The sequence below is a fragment of the Muntiacus reevesi genome, chromosome 1 (assembly GCF_963930625.1).
Source record: "Muntiacus reevesi chromosome 1, mMunRee1.1, whole genome shotgun sequence".
NCBI lineage: Eukaryota > Metazoa > Chordata > Mammalia > Artiodactyla > Cervidae > Muntiacus > Muntiacus reevesi.
The window spans coordinates 72,762,266-72,790,263 of NC_089249.1; the positions used below are offsets into that span (position 1 = coordinate 72,762,266).

The 27,998-nt window shown below is 49.1% G+C and overlaps 1 protein-coding gene across 1 annotated transcript; it reads left to right on the forward strand.

Moving 5' to 3' along the window:
* Nucleotides 1-250: 250 nt before the first annotated feature.
* On the forward strand, nucleotides 251-27,905 carry CFAP45 (cilia and flagella associated protein 45). Its single transcript, XM_065925521.1, has 12 exons — nucleotides 251-294; nucleotides 5,923-6,048; nucleotides 8,892-9,028; nucleotides 11,249-11,393; nucleotides 11,710-11,880; nucleotides 13,074-13,252; nucleotides 15,354-15,483; nucleotides 19,773-19,919; nucleotides 22,376-22,489; nucleotides 23,092-23,285; nucleotides 27,172-27,396; nucleotides 27,775-27,905. The coding sequence occupies exons 1-12, from the start codon at nucleotides 280-282 to the stop codon at nucleotides 27,851-27,853; spliced, it is 1,662 nt and encodes a 553-aa protein (XP_065781593.1). The 5' UTR covers nucleotides 251-279; the 3' UTR covers nucleotides 27,854-27,905.
* Nucleotides 27,906-27,998: the final 93 nt, after the last annotated feature.

Here is a 27,998-nt window from a genome sequence, read left to right on the forward strand (position 1 = left end):
AGCGGGGCGCACCAGAGAGGGTCATTCTTTCAGAGATACGGTTCCCGGCTTCAGCGCCGGCGGGAATGGACACGGGCAGAGGTTCGGGTTCCTGAAGCCACTGCGCTCGCCCCTCCGCCAAACTGGAGCGGAGAGGCGGGGCCCGAACGGGCCGGGGGCGGGGCCTGGACGTGGAGCGCGCGTTCTTGGTTACTATGGTAACACGTCAACACCCTGCGCGGAAGTGGTGTTGTGGGCGGCAGACGCGGTGGAGGCGCCGAGTTAGGGCGTGCGGCTGAGATGGTGAGGTCCCGGGTACGCAGGAGAACCTCGGATGGGGACCTCACGTGTTTTCAATTGTGTTGGGGTTCTGAGCGGGGACAATGAGGATCTGAGAGGGGGAGAGAAGTTGGGTGTGGGGGTCAGAAGGCCCAGGAACAAGGATGACAATCCTAGAAGAGGCTAGGGAAGTCCGGTGGGGGATCCAAAAGAGAAATAAGGAGTGGGGTCGATCGCGATTGGAAATGTAATCTGGGGCTGAGCCGAGGTGGAAAAGTGCTGTCGCAATCCTCATCCCCCTCCCATCTGGCTGGGGATTGTGGGATGTGACGTGGGAAAACCACTGGTGAGGAGGCCAGATAACAAGTTAGGTTCTGCCTATATGAACCTATGTGCAAAAGAGACACTGGATCCCCGGGTGGAGAGCACACCCAGGAAAAGGACAAGCCTTCGTCTTTGTTCAGTTGACAGGTGTTAGAGTTAACCTGTGCCCACCCTGTTCCAGCCGCGTTCCAGCTCTGTCTTGTTGGATTTGAGCTGAACATCCAGGATCTCAGGACATCTGGCGCTGCAGTTTTTTAAGGGCTGCACTCTCTGTGTTCAAGGTCAGGGCACCATGTCTGACTAGTAGTGCTACAATGTGTAAGTCACCTAATGTCCCTGAGCCTCAGTTTCCTCTTGTTAATGGGGCTCTGGGTCACTCACAGGTACTCAACAAACATTTGCAAACCAATAAGTGAATGAATGAATAGGGTACCAGATTTGAAAGTCCCTGGAAAGGGATTGGGGCTTCCCTGATAGTTCAGTTGGTAAAGAATCCACCTGCAATGCAGGAGACCCCAGTTGGAGGGATTGAGACTGGTCTAGCAGGCCTGCAGTTCCCTGGGGTGGACAGGCTGACAGGAGGGCTTGAAAGGACAGCATGCCTGAGAGAAGGTAAGAAAGTAATGTCTGGGATCCAGGGAGGATGGTGTGGTCCCTGAGGGATAAGTGAGATGGGGCAGAGGGTAGGTGTTGGAGCCTTGGGTTCCTGGAAATAACCTTAGAATTTCTGGGTGCACACACGATGGCAAAGGTAGCTCCTTCCGTGTACTTGTGGACACACTTCATGCTCAGAGGTCACTCTGCTTTTCTGGGACTAAGTGGTTCAAATTCAGGGTCCCCAAGTTGGAGTTTCTAGAAGAGCTTTGTTAATGATAAAAGAAACACATCTCCAGAGGAGAGCAGTTCCCAACTTCTGAGGACTTTCTGCAATGTTGCAGCGGGCGTCTCCTTTCACTTATGGTTTTTATGATGCATATTTATCCCTGGATCTCCATATTTATCTCCACCCGGGGATCTAGTGTCTCTTTTGCACATAGGTTTATGGTCCTGGTGCTGTGTCTGTGAGGTCCTAGCATCGCACTTGGCATCTAAGGGCTTACAGGAAGTGTTAGTTCTCTTTTTCTCCTCTTTCGAAAATGTCTTATCTCCAAGTCAAATGAATGAGTGAGTTGCACCTGGGTTAGACTTGTGGGCTTCAGCTCACCCAAATCAGGGACTCCCCATCCAAGGGCCGCTCAGAGTGGGGCTTTGGTTTGTTGACTGAACCCTTCTGAAATCCCTTGGACAGGACAGGGCATATGGGTACCTTTGAGAAGTAGTGGGTCAGTTTAGTGATCTCTGACCTTTGGCAGGCTAGGGATGTGTGTGTGTGTGTGTGCGTGTGGTGCTACTTACTAGCTTTTCAGATTGGAGGAGTGGGGAGAGGTGATGGTTTGAGACAGGGTCACAGTTAGGCACACCTCTAGGACTCTTACAAAAACAATAAATAACATCCCCCAGAAAGAGGGACAGGGCCTTGGTGTTGAGTAGGATGTCATCTTCAAATGGCAACCCACAGATGGCCAACCTGATCATATTTGAGGAGAGAGATGACCTTGAGTGAAAGGCAAGATGCCTGGTACATGGGCACCCCCACCTTCTTCGTAACCAAAGCCTACGGAAAAGGAGGTAGAATCAGGTCAAGAGCGTGAAGCCTGTGGTGAACCTATGTGCAAAAGAAACTCTCGATCCCTGGGTGGAGAGCACACCCAGGAAAGGACAAGTCTTGGTCTTTGCTCAGTTGACAGGTGTTACAGTTCCATCAGGGAAACTCCACACTGCTCTGTTCCAGCCCCGTTCCAGCTCTGTCTTGTTGGAATTGAGCTGAACATCCCAGATTTCAGGACATCTGGCACTGTAGCTTTTTAAGGGCTGCACTCTCTGTGTTCAGAGTCAGGGCACCAGGTCCACTGCTTTGTTTTGTAAAAACAGTGCCCCCTTCCCCTGTCTCAGCCATAAAGAGAGTTACCTTTTCAATGCAGATCATTATTCAATATGAGAAATACCTGAAGATGCTAATGCTCCCCTGAAGTTACTGTTAAACATTTTTGTGAACTTTCTTTCAGTGATACATTTCTGTTTCATAGGAGCGTTTTTACTGCAGTACTTGCTTATTTCTTATAATCTGCTTTCTTTCAAACTTGACACTTTAGGGAGATCATCCTGTATCTATAATGATGTGAAAATCATATTCTGGTTAACCAGTTAATCTTTCTGCATCAGAGTCTCTCCCAGAGCCCCGAGAAGGGGCTGAATTCTTACAGACCTAGGATGGGATACTGTTTGAAGAGATAAGGAGTCAGTTAGGTCACCAAAAGGAAAATGTAAACGTAGGGCTGGCATCTTTTTCTGTCCCAATCCTCATCTTCCCCAGTCATCCTCGTCTCCTCAAAGGTCTTCCCTTCCCTACCAGAGATGCCTTCCCTCAAGGGAGATGAGCACCCTAGGCACAGCTCAGCTTCTTGGGCATATTTATAATTTGTCAAGTCATGCAAGAAATAAAACCAGCCCCTCACCTCCTGGAAGAACCTCTTGGCTACTGCCTCTGGCCCCAGAGGGATCTAACTTTCCATTTCTGCTTGTTTCTTCATTTTTTCTAGTACTTTTACACAGTGACCTCCCTAATCCTTCTTGTTGCTTTTGGCAAAACTGGTTATTCTAACCCTGGTGTAAGGCTTGTGGCTTCAAAGTCAGCATTTCCCCAGTGAGGTTTCTCAGCCACCCAACCCCAGAGCTCAACGCTTCCTTCTGCTCTGCCCAGCGGCTGCTTTTCTGTGGTCATCATCTGTTTTCCTTCCTCTGTTCTGACTTCGAGGCTCAGGAAGTCGAGTATTTCTTGTGTGACTTCCTCTTGACCTGGGCACCAAGGGCACAGGAGGGAGGTGACACAGTCCCAGCCTTGGAGGATCCTACATTCTGGTGGACACCTGGGCCTAAGGGGAAGGCTGCAGGAGCCCTTGAAAAGAAACAGGAAAACAAATGCAAAACAACAATAATGCTTTCCATCTGTGCTCCAAAGCCCTTTCACATACGTTATTTTCCCTGGCGCAGACCACATACGTGATGTGGAAAACGTGGGGTGGTGGTGTATTCTGGAAAGGCTACCATCTCAGTCTGGTCTGCAGATCCCAAGAGGTCGTCTTGCTTGGTTTCATTCATTCGTTCTTCATCAAATGCATATCGAGGTCCTACTACATGCCAGACTCTGCACCTTTCCCCTTAGAACTGACACCATCTCTTTTGATCTTATGCTTTCCATCTTTTCAGGTTATTCCTAATGCTTTGCCTCAGTCCCACCTATTGTGGTTTGTATTCGTTTCTTCTTCTTCTATTTTTGGTGGAAAGGAGAGCTGTTGCTCCCCACTCTCCATATAATAACCCTTCAGAGTCTGTTATTAGGCATCGTTGGGGCTCCTGTATTTACCTTTTCATGAATTCAAGCTTTTCTACTCTGCTGTATTGGGGCTGACAGAGGCTGTAAAGCAAGGCTCCCTCTGTGAGCCTTTTGCTGGCTGTGCCAGGCTGGGACGGAAGGGCACACACAGCCCTGCTTGTATGGAATGGAGCCAGCGGAGAATAATCGCCCGATTTGGTGCGAAAAGCTGACACAGGTGGAACAGGTGCTGCAGGGAGTTCTATGTGGTCACAGCAGATTAGAGAGAGCATTCAAAACACATCGTCCAGTGTTTCGTGACCTGGAATGCATGGTCATTTCCCTGTCCTCCCTGTCCCCTTGACGGCTGCTCGTTCCCAGGCTTCGTAGACCTGACGCGTCCAGCCCTTTGCACCGAGGTCTTCCAGCTCCGAGAACTGCAGGAGATGGGGGCTCCTCCAGAATGAGATTTAGGGTAAGCCTGGCGTTGTCCCACAGTCCTCACAGAAACCGCCCCCTGGAGACAGACTTTTCTTTAGGCTGATCTTGGGGAATGGAGGTTGAATTAGTCAGGGTTCTTGGTTATAAACAACAGAGCCAGAACTCGAATTTAGAGAGAAGGGAATGTATGGAGAGAATTTTGGAGAGTGCACAGAACTCATGCCAAGGCTGGGCGGCTAGGCTTGGAAAATGAAAACACACAGGAACCGCAGCCAGAACTGAGGCCCAAATCACAACCCAGCACTGGCCTGGCAAAGACCCTTGATGCCACCCCCAGGGCTGGCACCTTCATCATGGCAGCTGCTCCTGGTGCCCTTATCAGCCTTGCCCCAGACACAGGGTGTGACCACCACTGCTGCCTTTGTCAGAAGGGGTTTCCACGTTCCCCTTCTTACATCACTAGTTCCCTATTCATCGTCAGGCTTGGGGGATCTGATGACTCACCTACGTCCTTTGCCCAGGCTTGGAAGGCAGCTATCTGATGTTTTCAGCCTCTACACTCAGAGATGATCCCTGTCTCCTTCAGCTCATTAGATGGGAGAGACAAGGATCAAACCTAGAAGAATACTGGATGGCTAAATACTGATTCGTGCATGTTGAAGGGGCTTCCCCAGTGCTCAGCGGTAAAGAATCTGCCTGCAGTGTGGGAGACGCGGGTTCAATCACTGGGTCAGGAAGTTTCCCTGGAGGAGGGCATGGCAACCCACTCCAGTATTCTTGCCAGGAAAATCGACTGTAGCCTGGCGGGCTACAATCCATGGGGTCGCAAAGAGTGAAGTGACTGAGCATGCGTGCACGCACATGCACATTCAAGCAGTCCTGGGAGTGCAAGAGCCTCGTGGTGGACACAGCTTCAGGGTGAACCTGGTTGCCTGGTTGTGGCCGGCAGTCGTTCATCCACTGAAGTTTATCAGGCATCAACCGTGCTGGCTGTGTGCTAGGTACTTTTCAGCCTTAGTGTCCTTGGGTCCCTACGTAACCTTGTGAGATGTGGGGACACGGAGGAGGTCAGCTGTGAAGGGGGCTTGGTGTTCAGATGAGGAGGCTGGAGGTGACAAGGACACTGTGCATTTCTGGAGAGGAGAGCCCCTGTGGCCTCACAAAAGACTGTGCTTGGGGGGAACGAGAACCGGGCTGACTCTGAATCATCCTCCTGCCATCCTGTGTCCTTCTGCCTTCCTTCCCTGCTGTGCAATGGCTTGGACCTCTTCAGCTCAGAAACCTCAGAAGTCCTCCTTCTTGCTGGGCTGGTGTCTAGGGAAGCCACGGCCGCTGTAGGGCATCTCCTGTGTTTCAGGATTTACCCAGGTGCTTTCCCATACTCTGACCCCACCTTCCCTCAGCACGGGCTGGTGAAGCGTCTGCCTTGCCCGGGGTGCAGATGGTGGTTGGTACTGATGAGCCCAAATTTCTGCCTCTCCCTGCAGCCATTAAGCACAGCTGGCGTGCTGAGCTCCGCCTCTACTGCTTCCAACAGGTCAAGGAATAGGTCCCGCTATCGGACCAAAGCCCTGAACTCCGAGGTGGATGAGAGCCTTTTTGGAGCTATCAAGGTAAGCCTCACTCAGTCCCGCCAGGGAGCTGTCCCCTGGAGGCGGTGACCTAACTGGCTAGTGTTGCTCAGGACAAAGCTAGCCCTGGACAGGTCACCCCCTCTCCCAGGGAACTCTCAGACTGAAGGCAGTGGGGGTCTGAGGCTCCAGTGGACAAGCTCAGACACTGTGTGGGGCCCATGTAAATAGGCCACTTGGTTTCCTCCACCCTTGAGGTCTTCACATCTGTGCAGATTTTGAAGATCTGTTATAATGCTGAAGGGAGGCTCAAGTGCTGAACACTCGGTGTTTGCTATTTGCTCAGCGAACGCCCTGTGATGGAAACGTTTGAGTGCCAGCAGCCCAGGCTTGCAGATATAGAACAACATAATTGTTGTTCGACATAATCCCCCCTCCATCCAAGAACAGTGCAGAGTAGAACCCAAATCATCCTTCTTTCCCAGTTGCTCAGCTAAAACAGTTACTTTGCTTTGGAAAACAAGCAAGTATTTATTTGTAAATATCACCCAGTCTAAGAGGTTGATGACTAGAGGAGAGCCAGAGAGTTACTTGGAGTGATCTTGGTTGCACATGACATTCAGAAGGTGGAAAGGGACACGAGAGAGAGAATGAGATGTGGAGAGAAGAGCGCTGAGAGACTGAGAAAGAGAAGGGACCCTGGAGTTATTAAGAGAGTAAATCCTAAGAGTTCTCAGCACAGAAAAATTTTGTCTGTTTTTTAAATTTTGTGTCAATATGAGATGATGGCTCTTCTCTAAACTTACTGTGATTATCACTTCACGATGGCAAATGGGATAGATATGCTATACCTTAAACCTCAACAGTAGGGTCGTCTAGTCAAGGCTATGGTTTTTCCAGTAGTCACGTATGGATGTGAGAGTTGGACTATAAAGAAAGCTGAGCACTGAAGAATTGATGCTTTTGAACTGTGGTGTTGGAGAAGACTCTTGAGAGTCCCTTGGACTGCAAGGAGATCCAACCAGTCCATCCTAAAGGAGATCAGTCCTGGGTGTTCATTGGAAGGACTGATGTTGAAGCTGAAACTCCAATATTTTGGCCACCTGATGTGAAGAGCTGACTCATTTGAAAAGACCCTGTTGCTGGGAAAGATTGAAGGCAGGAGGAGAAGGGGACACCAGAGGATGAGATGGTTGGATGGCATCACGGACTCAATGGACATGAGTTTGGGTAAACTCCGGGAGCTGGTGATGGACAGGGAGGCCTGGCGTGCTGTGGTTCATGGCGTCACAAAGAGTCAGACATGACTGAGTGACTTAACTAAACTGAAACAGTAGGTCAACTATGTCCCGATAAGACTGGAAGGAAAAAAAAAGTAGAGAAAAGGGAAAAAGAAGAAAGACACCAGTAGTGGTTTAAGTACTGGTGTGAATACCACTGGCTGCAGGTGGACCAGGGAGAGAAGAGTTGATGTCCACCCTTTGTTGCTGTGTTATGTCCAATTCTTTGTGACTCCATGGACTGTAGCACACCAGGCTTCTTTGTCCTTTACTATCTCTGGGTGTTTGCTCAAACCCATGTCCATTGAGTCAGTGATGCCATCAACCATCTCATCCTCTGTTGCCTCCTACTCCTGCCCTCAATCTTTCACAGCATCAGGGTCTTTTTGATGTCTACCCTTACCCTTCACTCTTCTCACTGTGAATCAAAAAGGACTTTCCAGATTGTTCCAGATGGGTATCTTTCTGCCTTTAGAAGCTGTTTCCTATTGACAAGGAAAGAATCAAAGCAATTCAATTTCGCTTACAGTCATGTTGTTTATTTGTTTTGAGTCCATGGGGACTCTTCTAGCTAAAGTGAAGACAGGTTTGGAAATGGCCGACTTCTCCAGATTTAGTTCTGCTGGCTTGCCAAAGGGGGCGGGTGACACATGGCTTGTTCCCGGCTCAGTCTTTTGGGCTTATTGTTGGACCAGAGTCTCGGAAGCCTCCCAGCCGGCAGTAGGGGGCAGAAGTGGCCTGTGGCCTGACTGAGCTGAGCCGCTTGGAAGCAGAGATGGGCGCCAGGTGGCAGCAGAACTCTGGGAACGGGTATGCAAAGTGACGGTCTCCAGACAGGAGGGACCTCCACCTACGCCATGCCCCTGCCTCCACTCAGGATCCCAGATACTGTGTTCAGGATGAATGAAATCCTCTCCTGTGTTAACAATTCCCTGAAACAGATGATTTCGTTTCCTTGTTATCTAACTCCTTCATGGTCAGAAAGTTTAAAAAATCTCATGTATCTAATTTGTGTTTTCCTTGCTGAATTCGAACTCACTGACTGCCTCACTATATTAGATTTAAGGGCAGATCCACCAGGCCATATTTCTAACTTCCCCCATAGGGCTTTTTTTGGCGGGGGGTGGGGGGGGGTGGGCAATCAAAGTATATGAATAATTAAAAAGGATTAAAAATAACAAATATCATAGATTGAATGTGTCCCTAAGGAACAGTATGCTTAAGACCCTCAATGTGGTCCAAGAGAGCTAATTAGTTTTTCTTTTGTAAATGATGGAGGGAGAAGAACCAAGAGACCCAAATTTTCCTCCCTGATGGTTTTAGGTTAGGAATGGACGCGCACTCACAAACCTCTCCCTGGGCCCCCATCCCCCTGGGGGTATCTGCACGAGTTGTAGAGAAGCCTTGCTCTCAGGAGAGCCGGTCGGTACAGAGCACAGCTGGCCACCACGCTGCTTGCTCAGTGCCCTGGCTTCTCCGGGTGGTCCTGCAGCCTGGGCTCCAGCTGCCTTCCCCTGACACTGGATGGGGTGGAGAGGCCACCGTCCACTAACCAGCCAGAAGTGGGGTGACCAGCTTCTAAGCTGTCTTTCCTGACCCTCCCAGCCACTGACCCAGAGTGACAGCCCCATCGTGCTGCTCCGAGATAAGCATGCCATTCGGAAAACTCTCCCGGCCCTGGGCTTGGACCACAAGCCGGAGACCATCCAGCTCATCACCCGGGACATGGTCCGGGAGCTGATGTGAGTACCCAGGGCACGGAGCCCTTCTCCTGAGGACCTGTGTGGGGAGATGGGGAGCCCACCTGGTCTCATCCTGTCACTGTGGACCCCACCTCTTTCCTATTCATTTCCTGTCTTTTGTTTCTTGGCTCCCATTTCTTCTCCATTTTGACCTGCTTCTCCCCGCCTCGTATCTATTCCTGCCACTGCCCTCGATTCCCAGCCTCTTTCTTCTGGCTGCTGTGGGTCCTATGGGGCTGGTAGAGGGTAGGTGCTTGGGGGAGGGGGTCCCTTCTGAGCCCTGAATAGTGCACTCGGTCGGGGAAATGTCCAGATGAGTCACTTCCTTCTGGCCGCGTCAAGAATCCGAAGCAAAGGAAAAACTGACCAGATGCCTAATTAGTCCCAGGGCTTCTTCCCAGGCTCTGAGGCCAGAAGAGGAAATTCCCCACAGCTCTGGGGTTCCTTTGGGATTAGCTCAGCACAGCTTCCTGACTGGAGCAGCCACCTTGCTTGGGCCCCTCGCGTGGGGTTTTGTCCAGCTCAGTCACATGAAGGGAGCCAGCCTGTCCCTCAGAGGTTTAGCTCTTCTGCTGGCGCTCCATGCTCTAAACCGTTCTTGCAACGATGGCTCCACTCACTAAACACTTGAATTCCCAGAAAATGCACCCTGAGTCATGATCTGGGGAGGCACAGCTGGTCCACAGGTCCAAGAGCACTGTCTGGTCCGCTCTGGCATTGAAGGGCCAGATGCGGTAGCGGCCCTGCAGACATGCTGGTGGCCCCAGAAAGGGCTCCTTCTCTTTATTTATTTATTTGTGTACTTAGCTGTATCGGGTGTTGGTAGGGGCACACGGGATCTTCCTTGAGTCCTGAGGGATGTCAGGTTCCAGTGTGTATAGTAGATGCCATGTGCCGGCTTAGTTGCTCTGCCAAATGTGGGATCGTAGTTCCCAGCTAGGGAAGGAACCAGCGTCCCCTGCATTGCAAGGCAGAGTCTTTTTTTTTTTTTTAATTTATTTGTAATTGAAGGATAATTGCTTTACAGTATTGCACTGGTTTCTACCAAACATCAACATGAATCAGCCATAGGTTTACGCATGGCCCCTCCCACTTGAACATCCCTCCCACCTCTCTCCCCATCCCACCCCTCTAGGTTGTTACTAAGCCAAAGCAAATTCTTAATCACTGGATGACCAGAGAAGTCCCAAGGGCTCCTTCTTGGACCAGTCCAGTCCTAAAAACACGTTGGAGGCGAAGTCTCGGGTAACCTGTCAGGGTTCTGAGAACAGCACGAGATGCTGTCTCAGATTCACATCATTCCTGGTCATTCCAGATCCCAGGCTGTTTGGGGCCACAGCACCCATTGAAACACACGGTCTTGGCTAAGCCTCAAGTCCACTTACTCGTTTGTCCACCTCCTGGACACCTCCCCCCAACCAGTTTTATGGGATGAGGTTTCACTTCCTGCCTCAGACCATCTGCGTCTCTTTGCCATGTGCCTGTTAAACCACCTCACCCAGAAGCAGCTTTATTCCCACTCCCCTGCTCCATCTTTAATGTATGTCATCTGTTTGTAATCATTATAATTACCTATTGGTTTGTTGAATGCGTTGGGCAGCTAGAAAAGTCTGTAGACATGTCTCTGGCTATTGTTGATCAGAGATTTTAATTAATATTTAGGGTTCAAAGCTTCCCTCTGGGCTGGAGGCACAGGGATGTTTTTATTTCTCCCTGGCCTCTACCTCATTCTCGTCCGGCGTCCCCTTGCCCTTTTTATGTCATTCTTGAGGAATCATCTATTTTAAAAGTTCAGTTCTGCAGCTTTGTTTTGAGTCCTCACTCTGTGCCCAGTGCCAGGCCAGAGACTGGGCTGCCCGTGGGGTTAGGACAGAGCCTGAATCCTGGAGGAGCTTGTGATCTAGCAAGGGAGACAGACGTTGCCCACAACACAGGCAGGGACGGTGGAGGGGAGGAGGGGGACTGTGTGTGTGTACATGGGGGCGGGTGCAGAGCAGGTAACGCATGAACTTAAATGTTCCTTTTTCAGCCGGTGATGCTACTCTGCCCTTGCCTGAGACTGCTTCTCCCCAGTGGACCCGTTCTGCTGTCTCTCCTGCCCCATTCTCTGAGGCAGGATGGGCAGTGATGGGGGTGAGGTAGAGAGCCGAGTAGCCTGCAGAGTAGTGCTAAGAGCTCCCCACCCCACCCCTGCCTAATTTTATTCATTCTTTCTGTCAGCATTCCCACCAAGGACCCTTCCGGGCAGTCCCTCATCATAAGCCCTGAGGAGTTTGAGCGGATCAAATGGGCATCCCACGTCCTGACTAGAGAAGAACTCGAGGCCAGGGAGCAGGCCTTCAAGAAGGAGAAGGAAACCATTGTGGTAGCTACCCCCGACCCCATCTCTGCAGAGTGGGGGTTGAAGAGAAGGGCTGGGGAGAGGCCGGCCTCCCCCAAGACTGGGAGCTTTAGTTAGGGGACCCATGTGCTACAGAAGATGTGCTCCAGAATAAAGATCTGGCGGGAGCAACTGTGGGGCCAGGAGAGGGGTGAGGCCGCCAGGCTGGGAAACCTCTGGGCTATGGCGGTGTGATGGGGTGATGTGAAAATCATCTGAGGTCACCCATGGCAGTCAGGCTCGTGCCCAGGGCACGGAGGCCTGGAGTAAGTCCCCGCTGACTGCAGCGTGGCTCTCCCAGGACACAGTGACCACACGCAAGAAGATCATGAAGCAGAAGGAAATGGTTTGGAGGAACAACAGGAAGCTCAGCGACCTGGAGGAGGTCGCCAAGGAGAGGGCCCAGAACCTTCTGCAGAGAGCCAACCAGCTGCGGATGGAGCAGGAGGAAGAGCTGAAGGACATGAAAAAGGTGGGCTCTCCGTTCTCCTTCCCTCATTTCTCTTTCTCCTTTTTTTTTTTGACCTTGCCACTCAGTATGCGGGATCTTAGTTCTCCAACCAGGGACTGAATTCATGCCCTGTGCAGTGGAAGAACAGAGTCCTAAGCACTGGACCACCAGGAGTGCCTCCCTGCTCTTGTCTCTTATTCACACACCTGAAAGCGTGGGCTAGAGACGGGGAGCAGGGCTGAAAGGTGAGGGGCTGGCCTTGGCCGGCGAGTGGGGTGGACTGGGCCGGGGAGAGCTGTGCCTCCCCAGTGCCGCTGTGTGATCTTCAGCTAGTCACTTGCACTCCCTGAGTCCAACTTTCTTCGTTTGTGAAATGAGGGTGGTGGAACGACTAAGCAGCATTATGAGGATGAAATATGCTAATATATGGGAGATACTTTGCGAACTGTGGACTGAAAAATGCATATTACTTGTATCTTTATCCTGCTAGTTCAATGCTGGCCACAGACAGTGGTGCGGACAACGGGGTTCTTTTTGTTGTGCTCAGAGTGCTTCCTTTAGCCAAGAGCATAAAGACCAGAGGCTCATTTGAATTCTATTGTGTTACTCATTTGCATGTGGTTCACTTCCTGGCCAAATGAAACATGCTGACTCCCCAACCTCTTCATCTAGAGTTTCTGTTTCTCAGGTAAATCTTCTCTCCTTAATGCTTCCTTTTATTTTCCAAAGCTTTTACTCCACAGCTCTTATTGATGGCTCGTGATTTTTTCATCTCCTTATGTGTCAGTTTGGGCTCTTCTAGCTTAAAAATCTAGTGGCTTGGCCTCTGCCACAATGTTTATTTTCCTGAAGAGTAGAATGGGAGGGGCCTTCATTTGAGATTCAGGGGTCCCTAAGGGTACCATGAACTTCTAAAGTTTTATGGAAATTTTGTGTGTATAGATGTAAGTGAATTTTATGGAGGAGAAGACCCATAACTTTCATCTTATTCCCAAAGAGTGATCCATGACCACCCCTCCTCTGCCCCCAAACACTAGACCCAATACCCTGAAAGATGCTATTGCTCTTCTGGGCTTGTGAGCACACTTAATAGGATTCTGCTCCCATTTCTCCACACTCCAGCTTCCACAGCCCTGTGGTGCACCCCCACCCCCACCCCGCATCCCCATCCTTACTCCCAGACCGAGTACCACAAGTTCGATTCCCCTCTCCAGATCATCCTCAATGCCAAGTGCCATGCCATCCGGGATGCCCAAATTCTGGAGAAGCAGCTGATCCAAAAAGAACTGGATGCAGAGGAGAAGCGGTTGGATCAGATGATGGAGGTGGAGCGGCAGAAATCTGTTCAAAGGCAGGAAGAGCTAGACAGAAAGAGGAGGGAGGAGAGAATCCGGTAAAGAGGTGGTTTTGGCATTTCCCTCTCTAAGTCTTTTCCATGTGTGTTTAGGTCCATATAGCCTTGCAGAGAGGGAGCACATGAGAAATGGTCATTATCGTCCTTTGTTATTATCGCAAAACTTTTATGGAATGATCCAGAAAGCCACAGAACTTCTTTTTTTAAAGAAACTTTTTTATCGTGTATTGGAGTATAGCCAATTAACATACAATGTTGTGATAGTTTCAGGGGAACCACGAAGGGACTCAGCCATTCATATGCATGTATTCATTCTCCCCTAAACTCTCCTTGCATCCAGGCTGCCACATAACACTGAGCAGGCTTCTATGTGCTATACGGTCGGTCCTTGTTGGTTATCCATTTTAAACACTGAGGTGTGTACATGTCCAATCCCAAACAACTATAGAACGTCTTAAAGCTTGTTTCTTTCTTTCTTTTTTTTTTTTAAAGCTTATTTCTAAGATCACAGCAGGTGTTTCACAATATGGCCTTGATTCACCCTCATTTTGCATCATTTCTTGCCATCCATTTTAGGAGGCTTTCCTTCATGTCCCCCAGCATGCGAGGTCTTCATATAATCTCATTATTTTTTTGTTGTTCCCTCGGCTTTGAATACCCTCTCTTTCCTTTCTTCCTCTCCCACCCTGGAAAATGCTCTCTCTTCCTTCATAACGTGGCCTTGCTATCCCCTCCCCTGAGAAACCTCCCTGACCTCACCGGGCAAGCTTCGAGCCTCCCTTCTCTGGGCCCTCTGCCCCATGTTTATGGTCTGACACTCCCCTCCTTGGGCTGTGGCTCCCTGGCCCTCACCAGGCTGTGTGCCCACTGAGGACAGAGCCCCTGTCTTCTTTCTGTAGCTTCTGACCTACCAGAATGTTTGAATTGTAGTAAATGCCTAATACAAGTTAGAATGAATCAATTCAATCCCCTCCATTTTGCAGGAAAGGACAAGTCCCGGAGCAGGTAAATTATAGAATCATAGTGTCCCAGATTTAGAATGCCAGCCGTATAATACAGGAATTACCCCTATAAATAGTCCTTGTTAAAAAAAAAAAAAGTCCTTGTACCACACTGAATGGCAGTTCTCTCTCCCCATTTGTATTCTGTTCTCTTGTGCCATTCATCTCTGTACTTCTAGCAGGTACCTGGTACACTACAGTAGGCTCCCATGAAAAGTTTATTTCATGGCTAAATGGCTCTTCGTCTTTTGCATGAATAGTTCCAATGAAGGGGAAATCCCTGCCTTTTTAGGCAGCTCTAATAATTTGACCTGGTCCTTATGTTGAGTCTAAATCTGCTTCCATGGAACTCTTTTTGCTCGTTGCTCCAGTGTATTTCACCTGGAGTCATGAAGCCATTCAACAGTTCTATCTGAATGTCAATGTCATACTCCTTCCCATAGATACTTGTCCTAACCTGTGTCTTCTCCCACTCTCCCAGCCTTTACTCATCTATCATGGGATCTCGATGCTTCCAAGGTTGTTGACATCCCAATAACACAGAGGGAGTCACTGGCTGCACTGACTCTAGAATCTGGTTTCTCTGCTTTCTATTGTTGAGCAAGGGTGCTCCTGAGTGTAGAGAATTCCTCAGACTCAGCCCTGTACACCAGCAGCTGATGGTCTTAAAAGATGAGATTGGATCCAAGAAGGACAGTTAACTAACTAGGCATAGTAGATGGAGTGGGACAAAAAGATACATTGGGTGAGAGCAGATGCTCCGGAGAAAGGAGTTACTGTGGGCTTCTTGACTCTGGGGAATCAGTTTGGGAAGGTCGCTCCCTCTGATTACTCTGGGAAGTTTTGGGAGGTGGTAGGCTTTCAGAAGATCTCAGGTACTGAAAGGAGAAGGTGTCTTATGATATGGGCACACTCTTGGACAAACAAATGAAGGGAGGGAGTCTCAGGAAGGGAGAGCCCCAGCATGAGGAGGTTGGAAGAGAAAGGACTGACCCTGCTCATGAAACATAGTGGTATTTAGGGGGCACTCATCACGCTGTCCCTGCAACGCCTCCCGTCGTGGGTGTCATTTGGGTGGAGGTTAGAACAGAGACCTGGACTCCTGGTTTCTAAGACACTGTGGCACTGTTTCTTCCCAGAGGAAGACGGCACATTGTGGAACAGATGGAAAAGAACCAGGAGGAGCGATCGCTGCTTGCTGAGCAGCGGGAGCAGGAGAAGGAGCAGATGCTGGAATACATGGAAAAGCTCCAAGAGGAGGATCTAAGGGTAACAGGGCTGCACAGATCAGGTCAAGTTCTGCCAGCAATGGCAACAAAGCCCTCCGACACTATGGGGTTGGAGGGTGTGGGCTGATGTTCCATCAGACACATGCTCATTTCACAACATCATTGCCATCAACTTTTTATTGCCATATGAGACACTTGTTTGGCTGAGGCCTCATGGGGATGAGCAGTGATTTGGGTACTGTCCCTGCCTTCCTGGGACTTGGGGTCCAGGATTGACATATCTATGTGAATGGACACACCAAGGAAAGATATTGCTGCATGCTTTGCACAAATAAACATGGGGATGTTTTATTGTCTTCCCTCAATTATCTTGGGATATTGTATACTTTGTACATGAACAGCAGCTGTCTTTTAGTTCCAGGCTCCCTGCTATTGCCTCACCCAAGGTACGTTGCATTCCAGTGTCATTAATTGTGTGGACAAGCCAAACCTTTCCTGTTAGCCTAACTAAAATTAGTAGGCATCTCCATTGCATAAGAAATGAATAACATACCTACTCAAACCAAGTAGGCTTAAAAAAAAATCTCCTTCTATTGGGGACTTATTGGATCTTTTGCAATATACGAAAGCCCCTAGCTCAGAGAGGAGTTACAATGGCCAGCATTTGGAGCATTTGTTCTTTGCCCCCTCAGTTTTTTACTTTTGAAAAATTTTGCACATGTAGACAAGTTGAAAGAACTGTACCACACCCATCAGTGCTTCACCTGTATTTAACGATTATTAATTCCATGGAGTTGCTTGTCTCTTTTAGATGTATATACATATTTTGTTATTATTAAGTTATTTGAAAGCAAGTTTCCCATATCTTGACACTTTGCCTAAATGCTTCCACTTGTATCTCTGAAAAACAAAGACATTGGCTTACTTGTCAGCAGTACCATTATCACATCCCCCCATCAAAATTTTGAGCCCGATGATTCTACAATATCATTTAATATTTAATCTACATTCGAATTTACCCAGTTGTTCCAAAAATGTGTTTTCCATGGTTTTCTCTCTTCCAAACCAGGATTCAGTCAGGGATTGAATCAATCAGGATTCACACACTGTATTCACCTAAGTCTCTTTTGATCTGGAAGAGTTTCCTTATCCATTCATTAATTTTAATAACACTGATATTTTGAAGTACTCAGGCCAGCTGATTTGAAGAATGCCACATGTTCTGATTTGCCAGGTTATTGCCTATTGGTGCATTTACCTCATGGAACATGTATTCTTTTATTGTTCTCCTCTTCCCCCCTGTTTATGATGTCTGAGTCGTCATCTCCCAGTGCATTTGATGGTGAGGAGTGACAGGGGGCCTGGATGGGTCTCATGGGGACCTCATAATTATGAAGGCTTCTCAGAGCACCTGCAGTCTAAGGTACAGTGTGAGAAGTGGGAGGCAGATCACTGGATGGCTAGGGAAGATGAGGGGGCAGGCAGCTTTGTGAAGGGGACCAACAAGGCCAAGAAGACAGACAAGACCTGGCCAAGCTCCTGGTTCAGGAAAGGGCCAGAAAGGACAGGTCTGGGGTAGACATGCCGAATACTGGAGAATCCAAATTCATTGTGGGGAATGGACATGGGTGGGCTCATTGTGGGGGTTTTCCAGGTGGCTCAGTGGTAAAGAATCTGCCTTTGATGCAGAAGATGCAAGCGACACCACAGGTTCGATCTCTGGGTTGGGAAAATCCCTTGGAGGAGGACATGGCAACTCACTCCAGTATTCTTGCCTTGGAGAGTCCCATGGACAGAGGAACCTGGCGGGCCACAGTCTATAGGGTCGCACAGATCGGACATAGCTAAAGCCACTGGGGACACACGCACGGGCTCACTGAGAGAGCTCCAGGTGTCACTGGGCCAACGGTACTCAGGTGTTACATCACTGTCCTTCTGTCCTCCTAGGCACTCCCTGAGTCTCCAGGAAGTACTGTGGGGCAGAGCTAGAAGCCCCTGCCTCACCAACTTAGAACTGCATTAACTCTTTGCAAATAGTGCATGGAATTCTCCAGGCCAGAATACTAGAGTGGGTAGCCTTTCCCTTCTCCAGGGGATCTTCCCAACGCGGGGATCAAACCCAGGTCTCCCGCATTGCAGGCGGATTCTTTACCAGCTGAGCCACCAGGGAAGCTCCATGGTGGGGCAGGGGCAGTTTTTCCCACCTTGCTAGCAAGGTGGAGAGAGTGTCGGGAGTCTATGTGGGGTTGCTTTGCAATGGCTTCAAAGATGAGAAACAGGAAAGTTCTCTGGTTTCTTGAAAATGAACCCGCAAAAACAAACCAAAGAAAGTCAATAAGCAAAAAAGTAAGAAATGAATACATGATTATATGTATGTCATAGATTAGAAGTCAGCAGCTTTTCTAGCTTTGAAGGTCAGTGGGTTTAAATACTGCTTTAGATGGTAAAGAACCCACCTGCCAATGCAGGTAGACCTAAGAGACACGGGTTTGATCCCTGAATTGGGAAGATGCCCTGGAGAAGGGAACGGAAACCCACTCTAGGATTCTTGCCTGGATAATCCCATAGACAGAGGAGCCTGGTAGGCTACAGTCCATGGAATTGCAAGAGTCAGACGAAGGATGAACACTTTTCCTTTAACTTTTTTTTTTTTCTTTTCCTTTCACTTTGAATACCAATGTCAGGCCTGAAACTGATGGGGAAAAAAAAAGGTAGGAAGGAAAGGAAGAAAGGGAGATGAGGAAGAAAGGCTGTGGAGCTGGAGCGGCAGGAGAGGGACTGTGGAGAGAGCCCGGAGGCTGGCGCGTGGAGACTGAGGGAATGCGGGTGGTCACGACTCGGGCGCCGCATGGCCCTGGCGGGAGGCGGACGGCATTGTGCTTTGCTGTCCAGGAGGCTCCCTGGAGGAAGGGCCCTGAACAGGGCAGTGAGCCCCGCTGGGGGTGGGCTGGCAGCGTCGCCTGGGATGCATTAGGGGAGAAGCTGGGCTGACAGGCCTGGAAGACTAGTGGGGGTTAGTCTTTGAAGACGTGGAGGCATCTGGGAGCAGTGTTCGAGGTGGGATGAGTTGATGGGTAGGAGAATTTGAAGCAAGGAGTCCAAGTTTGAGAGGATAGGGAGGACCCAGCACAAGATCCCAGTGCCTCTCCGCATCAGGGCCTGGGGATGTGCTCAGAAGTGGTCCGACCACCGGGGCTTTCAAAGGCTCCAGCTCATTTCTTGGAAGGGATCTCTTCACTCATGATGATGAGGACTCTGACCTCCATTACTCATTGCGCTTCTGAGATTTTTTTTTTTTTCTCTTTTTCACTTGCCTCTCACCTTTTCCCCCATCTTCCGTGCCTCATTCTTGAGTATTTGCTGTTTTCCTCTCAGTATTGGGAAAGAGAAGACGTGTGACACGTAGTCCCTGTCCTCTGGCTGGGACAGAATGAACACTCAGGAAGTGGGTGGGACCCAAAAAGCAGCATATAATCAAATCTTGGGAGGTATATCACCATCCTAGGTGCAAAGGAAGTTCAGAAATGCAGAGAGAATGAAAACTTGGGGCAATCAAGTTAAGAGTTCCAGAGACAGTTGGAACTTTAATTAAGATAGACCAGGTTCCACAATTCTGGGCTCTGGAGTCTATTAGCTCTATGGTCCTGGGTGAGCCACTTAAACTCTGGGCCTCAGTTTTTCCATTTGCATGAGAAAGATAACAGGACCTAATTTTCAGGGTTTGGGGGTACGTTTAGGTGTTAGAGGTAGGCTATATAAAGTTATATAAAGTACTTTCTGTTCATAAGAATAGACTTCCCTGAGATGTCCCTGGTGGTTCAGTGGTTAAGATTCTGCACTTCTACTACAGGGGACAAGGTTTCCACCCCTGGACGGGAAACTAGGATAATGTGGCATGGCCAAAAAAAAGGTACTCAATTAGTGTAATACTTTATTGTTTTAATCATCACTATTGAACACAGACCAAAAGTTTGGGTTAGAATAGAGAAGTGAGTTGAAGGCAGGAGAAAAACATTATGAACGAGTGATAGGATTTTGCCTGACATGTGGGTAGAATTTTAAGAGCCTTTGCTCCTTGAGACTGAACAGAGATCAACAGTGTCAAGGCTGCCACAAAGTCAAGGTGGATGAAGATTGCCAAGGGCTGTTTGGCTAGAAGAGGTCATTGATGACCCTGGAAAGAATAGTTTGAATCAAGGGCAATAATGAGAGCTAGACTGCATAGCATGCATCTCTCTCCCTGCCTCCATCTATGTCTCTCCATCTTGGTAGGCCAGTATCTTTCTGTCTCTCTTCTTCTTCTCTGAGGCTCTCTCCCTTTGGTGGCAGGACCTGGAACAGAGGCACCAGCAAAAGCTGAAGATGCAGGCTGAGATCAAACGCATCAATGATGAAAGCCAGAGGCAGAAAGCAGAGCTGCTGGCTCAGGAGAAGCTGGCCGACCAGATGGTGATGGAGTTCACCAAGAAGAAGATGGTAGGGACCCGCCTTCTGATGCCTGGGACTTCTGAGCAGGAATGGAATGTCTGTCTCAGGGAGGGGCAGGCGTGAGTCCCGAGTGAACTCAACAGAAGGCAGCCCTGTCATCAGCCTGAAAATTCACGTCCTTAGTTCAAGGGCCTGGCTTCTTTTTCCCTTTCTACTTGGCCAGTCTCCTTATTCATTACCAGAGAATAGCCTGCAAAGGACACCCTAATTAGGGTGTTATTATCCTTATTAACACCTTTGATTGGAAGTTGGGATGAGGGTTAGGTTCAGGCAGGGAAGAAAATTAAAACTATTGGTGAAAGTGAAGACTTTGTGGATTCCTCATGATCTGGATAATTATATCTCCAGTAATTATGAGTCAGCTGCTCTGTAAATTTCTTGTGAAAAGTCCTATCTTGGGCATTCTTTACTTGGTGCTAGATTTGGAAAGCAGAGCTTTCCACCACCAGAACAAATACACTATGGAGCAGAGAGCAATGCATGAGAACAGTTCCAGGGAGATATGCAGCTCGTGAATGCATGGATTCTTTCTGGGATGATGTCATGATTGGGGTCTGTGAGGGATGGAGGGCAAAGAAAAGCTTTTAGACATGGTCTAGATGGAGTGAACATGGATTTCTGTCAGAAGAGAAGGGAGGAAAGTTACTCAATTCCTCATGTGGTAGTCCTGTCTCCCCTCCTAGCTTTGAGGTTCTGTGATGACACCGTACTTCTCTAAGGAAGTCTTACTGGGGGAGGGTATAGGTACAATTGGAAAAGGCATGTTTGATATACCTCAATACTCCAAATGCAAACCACAGAAAATGAAGCTCAACAAAGCTTGTTTATTGGTTCTGGCTTCTTCATTGAATGCCAGGTATATGCAGGCAACAGTGAGAAAGCAAGACTTGGAACATGGGTTTCTGCATAATAACGATCATACCACTACCATTATCAGGTGCTTAGTCTGTGCACGGGGCTGTGTGCTAAGCGCTGCGTGTATGTCGTCTCACTTCTTGCAAACCTATTGACTGAGTGATGGAAAAGATCCTAAATGCCTGAGTGTCTGTCCAGTTATCAGACTAGGCTGAACGTACCTAGAATAATACCATGTACCTCATATGGACGTCAGCAACTGTTCCTGAGTGGACGATGGTGATGATAATAAGCCAATCACGTGTAGGAGTTGTGAACAGGTCTGTTGGCTGCAGCAGAGAGTCTCTGGTGGCTGTGATGGGAAGTGAGGTGGTGAGATGATGGAGAGCTGAGAGCAGTTGCTGGGGGAGGCCTTGGACCTTGAGCAGAGCTGCAAGTGTGGGATGATGAGGAACTGCCCTGGATTTCTGACCAGGAGAGGACAAGGTATGACCTTCATACACAGAAAGGTCATCAGCAGAAGGAGCTGAGAGAGATGGAGACGGCAAAGGGATTGGGCTCTTGGGCATGACCATGACCTATCATGTCTCCAAGGATATCACAAGCCCCTCCCTGACCTCATAGTGGTCACCCCTCTTACAGCTGAGGCTGCCCCTAAAGGCTGCCCCGAAGGTGGAGATTGGTGGTGGAAGCCTCCAGAGTTCCCGTCCCTGCCATATAGGGCAACGCTGAGCAAAGAGACCAGCTTGACACACATCCAGCCATGCTCACTTCACAACAGATAACTCACTGCGGTGCACAGAAGTCTGGACAGGTAGAACAAGGCTAAGGAACATTCCTTATGGGATGATCACATTCCCACCCAACTGAAGCCATTCGTCTTATGACTACTCCAGAATGGTAGTTGGGAAGCTGCATATGGAAAGTTTTTAGGGATATGTCTGCTCTTTCAGAGAAGTGGCAAAGGAAACTATTTTGATGGCTCACTCCTTAGGTAACTGCCAACCACTGGGGGACCAGACATCACATGGCTGGCAATTTGCCCAAGGACTAATGAGATAACTTCCACCTGCTGTACTTTATAAGACAGGCAGGAAGCCACAGTTATTATTTCTAGAAACTTGGCCCAGAGGCCTTTCAACTTGGAAATTGTGAAGTAGAGGACAGAGCATGAAGTCTGGGCTCACCTGTATATGAATCTGTCTGGTGGTTTACAAGCTGTGCAGTCTTGGACAGGACCCTTGAATTCTATGAGCGTTAGTTTCTTCATATCTAATATCTATCTCATGAGACATTGTGAGGACCCTCTGGGATATTATAGGAGAAGACATTTTGTAAGCAGTGAAGCATCTTACAAATGCTGATTAGTTTCATAGCTATGCATTGCTAGTCATGTTGCCCTACATTAAAAGGAGTCACACAATTATCCTTCAATTAAAAAGCAATTATCCTTCAATTAAAAATAAATAAATTTTAAAAAACAGAGTCAGGGAGGGGTAGGGGGCATACTGAACACTCAGGGGCTCAGTGTCTTTCTGCAAGGCTGGGGCAGATGGGAGCCATTCTCTGAGGTCTTTTCTTCCTGGCAGGCCCGAGAAGCAGAGTTTGAGGCTGAGCAGGAGAGAATCCGGAGGGAGAAAGAGAAGGAGATCGCCCGCCTGAGGGCCATGCAGGAGAAAGCCCAGGATTACCAGGCAGAGCAGGTACCTGTTCGATCTTGGCTTCCCTCAGCCCCTCACACCCCTTAACTACTCCTTTGACAGCCTGTCAAGTGGCCTCCAGGGTGAGCATATAGAAGAGAGGATGCAAGGTACCTTGACTTCAGTAGTTTGAGGATGGAGGGGTGCGCCTGATCCCACACCTGTGGCAGCAAGCATTGAGGAGTGCATTACCTGCCTAACATCCAAGAGAAAGTTTTTGCTGCCACATAAAGAATTTTCAACCCTAACTAACTATTGAAATGTGTCACGGGAGGAGGAAACTGTGGCATCTCCATCATTAGCAGTTTTTAAAATTAGAAGCAATTGCAGGACAGCCTGGAGGTGTTTGAGGTATAGGGGAAGAACTGGGATAAGCTGGTGGGGGGGTGGGGAGAAGGACAAGATGACCCTTCAGGGTATCTTCTGACCTGAAAATTCTATGACAGGTTTCCGTTTGTTCTCTCGTAGCATAACCTTGTTGCTAGAGAAATTCCGGAGGCTTCTTGAAGCAGGCTGGGTCAGAGTCTGGAGCAGGCATCTTCCTAAAGGGACCTGAGGGTGTTTTTGGCACCCTCACTGGCCTCTCCCACCCTCTTCTTTCTCAGGATGCCCTGCGGGCCAAGCGCAATCAGGAGGTCGCCGACAGAGAGTGGCGCAGAAAGGAGAAGGAAGACGCACAGAAGAAGATGGAAACCGAGGCCAAGCTGCGGAAAAGTCGGCTAGAACAAGTGGCTTTCAAAGAGCACACTCTGGCTGTTCAGGTGCAACGGGACCGGGATGAGTTCGAGAGGATTCTTCGGTAGGAGGGGCTGGGACCCTCAGCTTCCTTTCCGACCACTGTGGCAGGGATGGTCCATACTGGGCGGATGGGTGCTTTCTTGCATGTCCATAGGCAGATGCACTGCCACCTTGACCGCGTTGGTGCGGGGCATTCGACCTAGATGTGTGATTGAAATATTTCAAAGACACTTGAGCCAAGAATTTTATTAGAGAATGGAAATATATTAATAGCACCTGGAAGGGTTAAAGGAATTGGGGATTATTGAGATGATTTACCCAGGAGCATTAAAAGCATGAATAAAGATATAACTCTGGTCCTTTCTGCCACCCCCGTCTCCATGTTCCTCAGCAAGTTTGGGCAGAAACTGCAGCAGGAGAGGTTAAGGACAGAGAGAGAGAACTCACACGCTCTGGGTTGCAAGTCATCAGAGCAGGGCTTTAAGGGAGGTCTTTGCCATTCATTTGATAAATATATATTAAGCACGTAAATTCAAGGCTCTGTGCTGGATGCTGTGGTCTTGATATTAGAGATGAATAAAACACCATCCTTGCCCATTCATGTAGGAAGGATGTTAAAGACTCATATCTGGATGGACTTCACCTATATGCATCCATCTTTCCTGCCTTACCAGCTTGTTATCCTTTTATTTTTGTTCTCTCTGTTGGCTCAGTGATAATTCCAGCCATAAGTGGAAGTTAAGTGTTCACATCTCTCACTGTCTCTGTCTCCCTCCTCCTCCCCTGAGGCAGCCAGCAGTCTCAGAGGCTCTACTTTCTACTAGTTAGATCTGCCACCACCAGACCGGGCCCCTGCGGTGTTCTCCTAGCTCTAACTGTTTTGGCCTAACTGGGAAAGACTCTTCTTACTCTGATTCAGTACTCTTCAATCTATAAGATTAAAAAAAGAAAAAAAAATTAAAGGAAACAAACTGGGGAATTCCCTGGTGGTCCAGTGGTTAGGACTCAGCACTTCACTGCCTTGTTGGGGAATTAAGATCCTGCATGCTGCGAAGTGCAGCCAAGTTTAAACCAAAAAAAATTAAACAAATAAAGGAGACAAATGACATTTGAATTGGGGCAGAGTGGTACAGATCACAGAAATTATGCTCAGATAGGCAGAGATTGAGTGGAGCAGCCCAACTTTCTTGGTCTGCATGCTCTCGATCCCTCTTGCCACTGCCCCAGTTAGTTGCATGCAAGACCAAGCCCCTGGATCCCTGGGCAGAGACAGAACGGTCTGTAGGAATTGTCGTCCTTGCTGGAGCCAAGTTCTTGGACTTGTATGGAACTGTGGACCTTCAGCCTACCTCCATTGGCTGTGATGCCCTTTGGCTTTGGAGCTCTCCTTGCCCTCAAGGGTCATGCCATGGTCTCTACGTACCTTATAAAGAAGGCAGTTTCCTTAATGGCTCCAAAGCTTCTGCCCCTGGACTCCAGGTTGCCTTTTAGATATCTGTCCTCCCTAGCCTCTGTGCTCCTGGACATCTGGGTTGCCTCTAGCAGTCACTGCTGCTGCTGTTGCTAAATTGCTTCAGTCGTGTCCAACTCTGTGTGACCCCATAGATGGCAGCCCACCAGGCTCCCCCGTCCCTGGGATTCTCCAGGCAAGAGTACTGGAGTGGGTTGCCATTTTCTTCTCCGATTAGCAGTCACTAACACATGTTAATGGAAAGAAATTGAAGCCCTGCTGTTGCCACTGACCCACGTGTCCCTTTTTCGCTTCGTTTGCCTGGAGCATGTGGACTAGTCAGTTATTAAAGCTAGACCAGCCCTTTGGAGAAGTTCAATCTAACCTTTTGTTCTAGGTTAGCATCCAGACCTAGTGTCTCCAGGGCTACGTGACCACCATGGTGGGTGCCTCCAAGTGCTAGGAGCGTCTCTGCCATGGCCAGCAATTGAGCTTTTCCTGCTTCAAAAGCATGGACTCCTCTCTGGCCTATATATGGACTTCCTGCTTCTGGACAGAGGGATGCCTTTAACTGTCAGCCTGTTGACTAAGCAGAGATAGCTGACCTACCCTACCCAGTGGTTCTTGGAAATGCCTGGCAGCTTTCAAAAAAGTACTGGTGCCCAGGGACCACCGCCAGAGATTCTCACCGAACGCGTCTGGGGTGAGGCCCAGACATCGGTAGTTTTGAAAGTCCCCAGATGATGGTTATGCAGCCAGGCTCCAGGACCCTTGCCCCAATCCCGTGGAATGACTGGGCTCTTCCTGTTCAGGCTTCCGACTGCATGCCACCCCAGGGGCTGTCTGGTGACACATACAGGTCCCCCATTTCCACCCTGTTTCACATCATGTGAAATGATAGAAAACTGTTATCTATATAGGAAGTAATGGCAAGGCAAGGGGGAGAGTCTTCTGCTTTCATCGATGTGTCAGCAGTTTTGTTTTGATAAACTGAGAAGGCTCTGTAGAAGGTATAGAAATTTAGGAGGTATCTACATGGTGTAAAAGAGTTGCTGCAGGACTTCCTGGTGGTCCAGTGGCTAAGACTCCACACTCCCAAAGCAGGGGGCCCTGGTTTGATTCCTGGTCAGAACTAGATCCTGCGTACCCCAGTGTAGATCTTGTATACCCCAACTAAGACCTGGTGCAGACAAATAAATAAATTAAAAAAAAAAAAGAGTTGCTCGGAGTTGAGAGGACACACCATGCATGGTGGAGCTTGGAAGATGATGTGAGTCAATGAAGTGGTGCTCTTGGTTAGGGTATGAGTGACCTCAGTTGAGACATCCTGGCCTAAGATGATTTTACATTTTATTTTTGATTACACTGAGAAAGAAATAAGATGTTAGCTCACGATGGCCTATGATTGCATTTCCTCTGAGATGTGAATGCATTTCATTTGAGCTTTTCTTTTTTTTTTTTCTGAACATATCTTGTCTACATTAGCCATTTTCCCTCGGGTGTCAGGGTTCAATTAAGTTTTCTTGTGGAAGAGGCTCCTGAAAGAAACTTAGAGTTGGAGCAGTAAGAGAAGAGATAACAGGCAAAGTTCCTTCTTCTTCCAGCAATTAAGGAGAGCCAACATCACAGATTTGACTCCTTTGAACTTCCTAAGTATCCTCTTTGTTGGTTTTGTTAATGTCATTATTACTGATAATGGCAGGGAAGTAAAGGAGAGAGGGAAAGATATCTCAGAACAAGCTGGAGAGGAGTCGGGCATTGTTACCAGAGAGCAGAGGAGGGCAATAGCTCCCGGTGGGCCTTCCCTGGAGGCTCAGTGGTAAAGAGTCACCTGCCAATGCAGGAGATTCGGGTTCGATTCCTGGTCTGGGGAGATCCCACATGCCGCGGGGCAAGTAAGGCCATGTGCCTCAACTACTGAGTCTGTGCTCTAGAGCCTGGGGGCTGTGACTGCTGAGCCCACATGCCTCAGCTGCTGAAGCCTGCCCACCCTAGAGCCTGTAAGAGAAGCTTGGCAGTAAGAGAAGCCACTGCAGAGAGAAGTCTGTGAGCCACGGCTAAAGAGTAGCCCCTGCTTGCTGCAGCTATAAAAAAGAAAGAAAAAGCCCGAGAAGCAATAAAGACCCAGCAAAGCCAAAAATAAATGAATAAATAAATAGTTTCCAGTGGGTGAAATCCTGGGTGTAAGGCCAGCTACAAAATCTACAGGGCCCGGTGAAAAATGCGAATGTAGAGCCTTTTGTTAAAAAATTAAAATAGCAGAGCCTCAGGTCAAGCAAGGGGCCCTTCTAAACATGCCCATGACATAGAGTCACACGCCCATGAACCTGGGCCTGGCTGGGAACAGCCTTTGGGCTTGATCTCTGAGCCACAGAAAGGGAGGGCCTCCTTGGTCTCTGAAGCATCCTAGAGGATCCCACCCAGGAACTCCCCCAAACCCTTCCCTGGGTTGGGCCAGCTCAGCCTAGCCCATCGACAGCCCATGTCCCTCCTTCAGGGCCCAGCGAGAGCAGATTGAAAAGGAGCGGCTGGAGGAAGAGAAGAAGGCTACAGGGCGCTTACAGCACGCCAATGAGCTCCGGCGTCAGGTACGGGAGAACCAGCAGAAGCAGGTGCAGGCCCGGATTGCCACCTTCGATGAGGGCCAGCGCCTCAAGGAGGAGGCCCAGAAGCGGCGTGAGCGCATTGAAGACATCAAGAGGAAAAAGCTCGAGGAGCTGAGGTGCGCTGGGGTCCCTTCCTCCCCAGTTGCTCTCCCCTTCCCCAGGGAGGCAGCCTGGATGGTGCAGGGTTAGGGGAACAAAGGGATGGTGATCGGGGCGTGGGGAGGGCCTCCTGCCTGACTCCAGGCTCACATGGGCTGTTGGCCTCTGAAGGGGGCTCCTGCAGAATGTTCTGAAACTGGGACGTCCTTGATTGGCTCTCAGGGGAACTCCTTAGCAGGATGCTGGAGTCTTGACAGGGATGTGTTTGGGGAATGGGTGGTGGGACCAGGCTCAGGGATACAGGTCCCTAGGTTCTTTCAGCCTGCTTCTGCCGTCTCTTTGGTCCCCTCCCCACCACCCCCACCCCTTATGCCCACCTTTTGTTTTCCCTGCAGGGCCACCGGCCTTCCTGAGAAATACTGCATTGAAGCTGAGCGCAAAGCTAACATCCCAGCCAACACGTCTGTGAACTGAGGGAACCCCTCTGCCCCTCAGGATGCCTTCAAGGGGGCAGGTTCCTCCCCAGCTCTCGGTGTCCATAACTGCTGCTAATCTAGACAGTTCTGAGTTATAGATTAAATCTATTCTTCTCTAAGGAATAGTCCAGCTTTCTTGCTGT

What these genes read in the sequence shown, in the direction of transcription:
- CFAP45 (XM_065925521.1), top strand. An exon ending in GACATGGTCCGGGAGCTGAT is followed by an intron (nt 9,029 to 11,248) that starts GTGAGTACCCAG and finishes TCTTTCTGTCAG; the next exon opens with CATTCCCACCAAGGACCCTT. An exon ending in AGCTGAAGGACATGAAAAAG is followed by an intron (nt 11,881 to 13,073) that starts GTGGGCTCTCCG and finishes TCCCCTCTCCAG; the next exon opens with ATCATCCTCAATGCCAAGTG.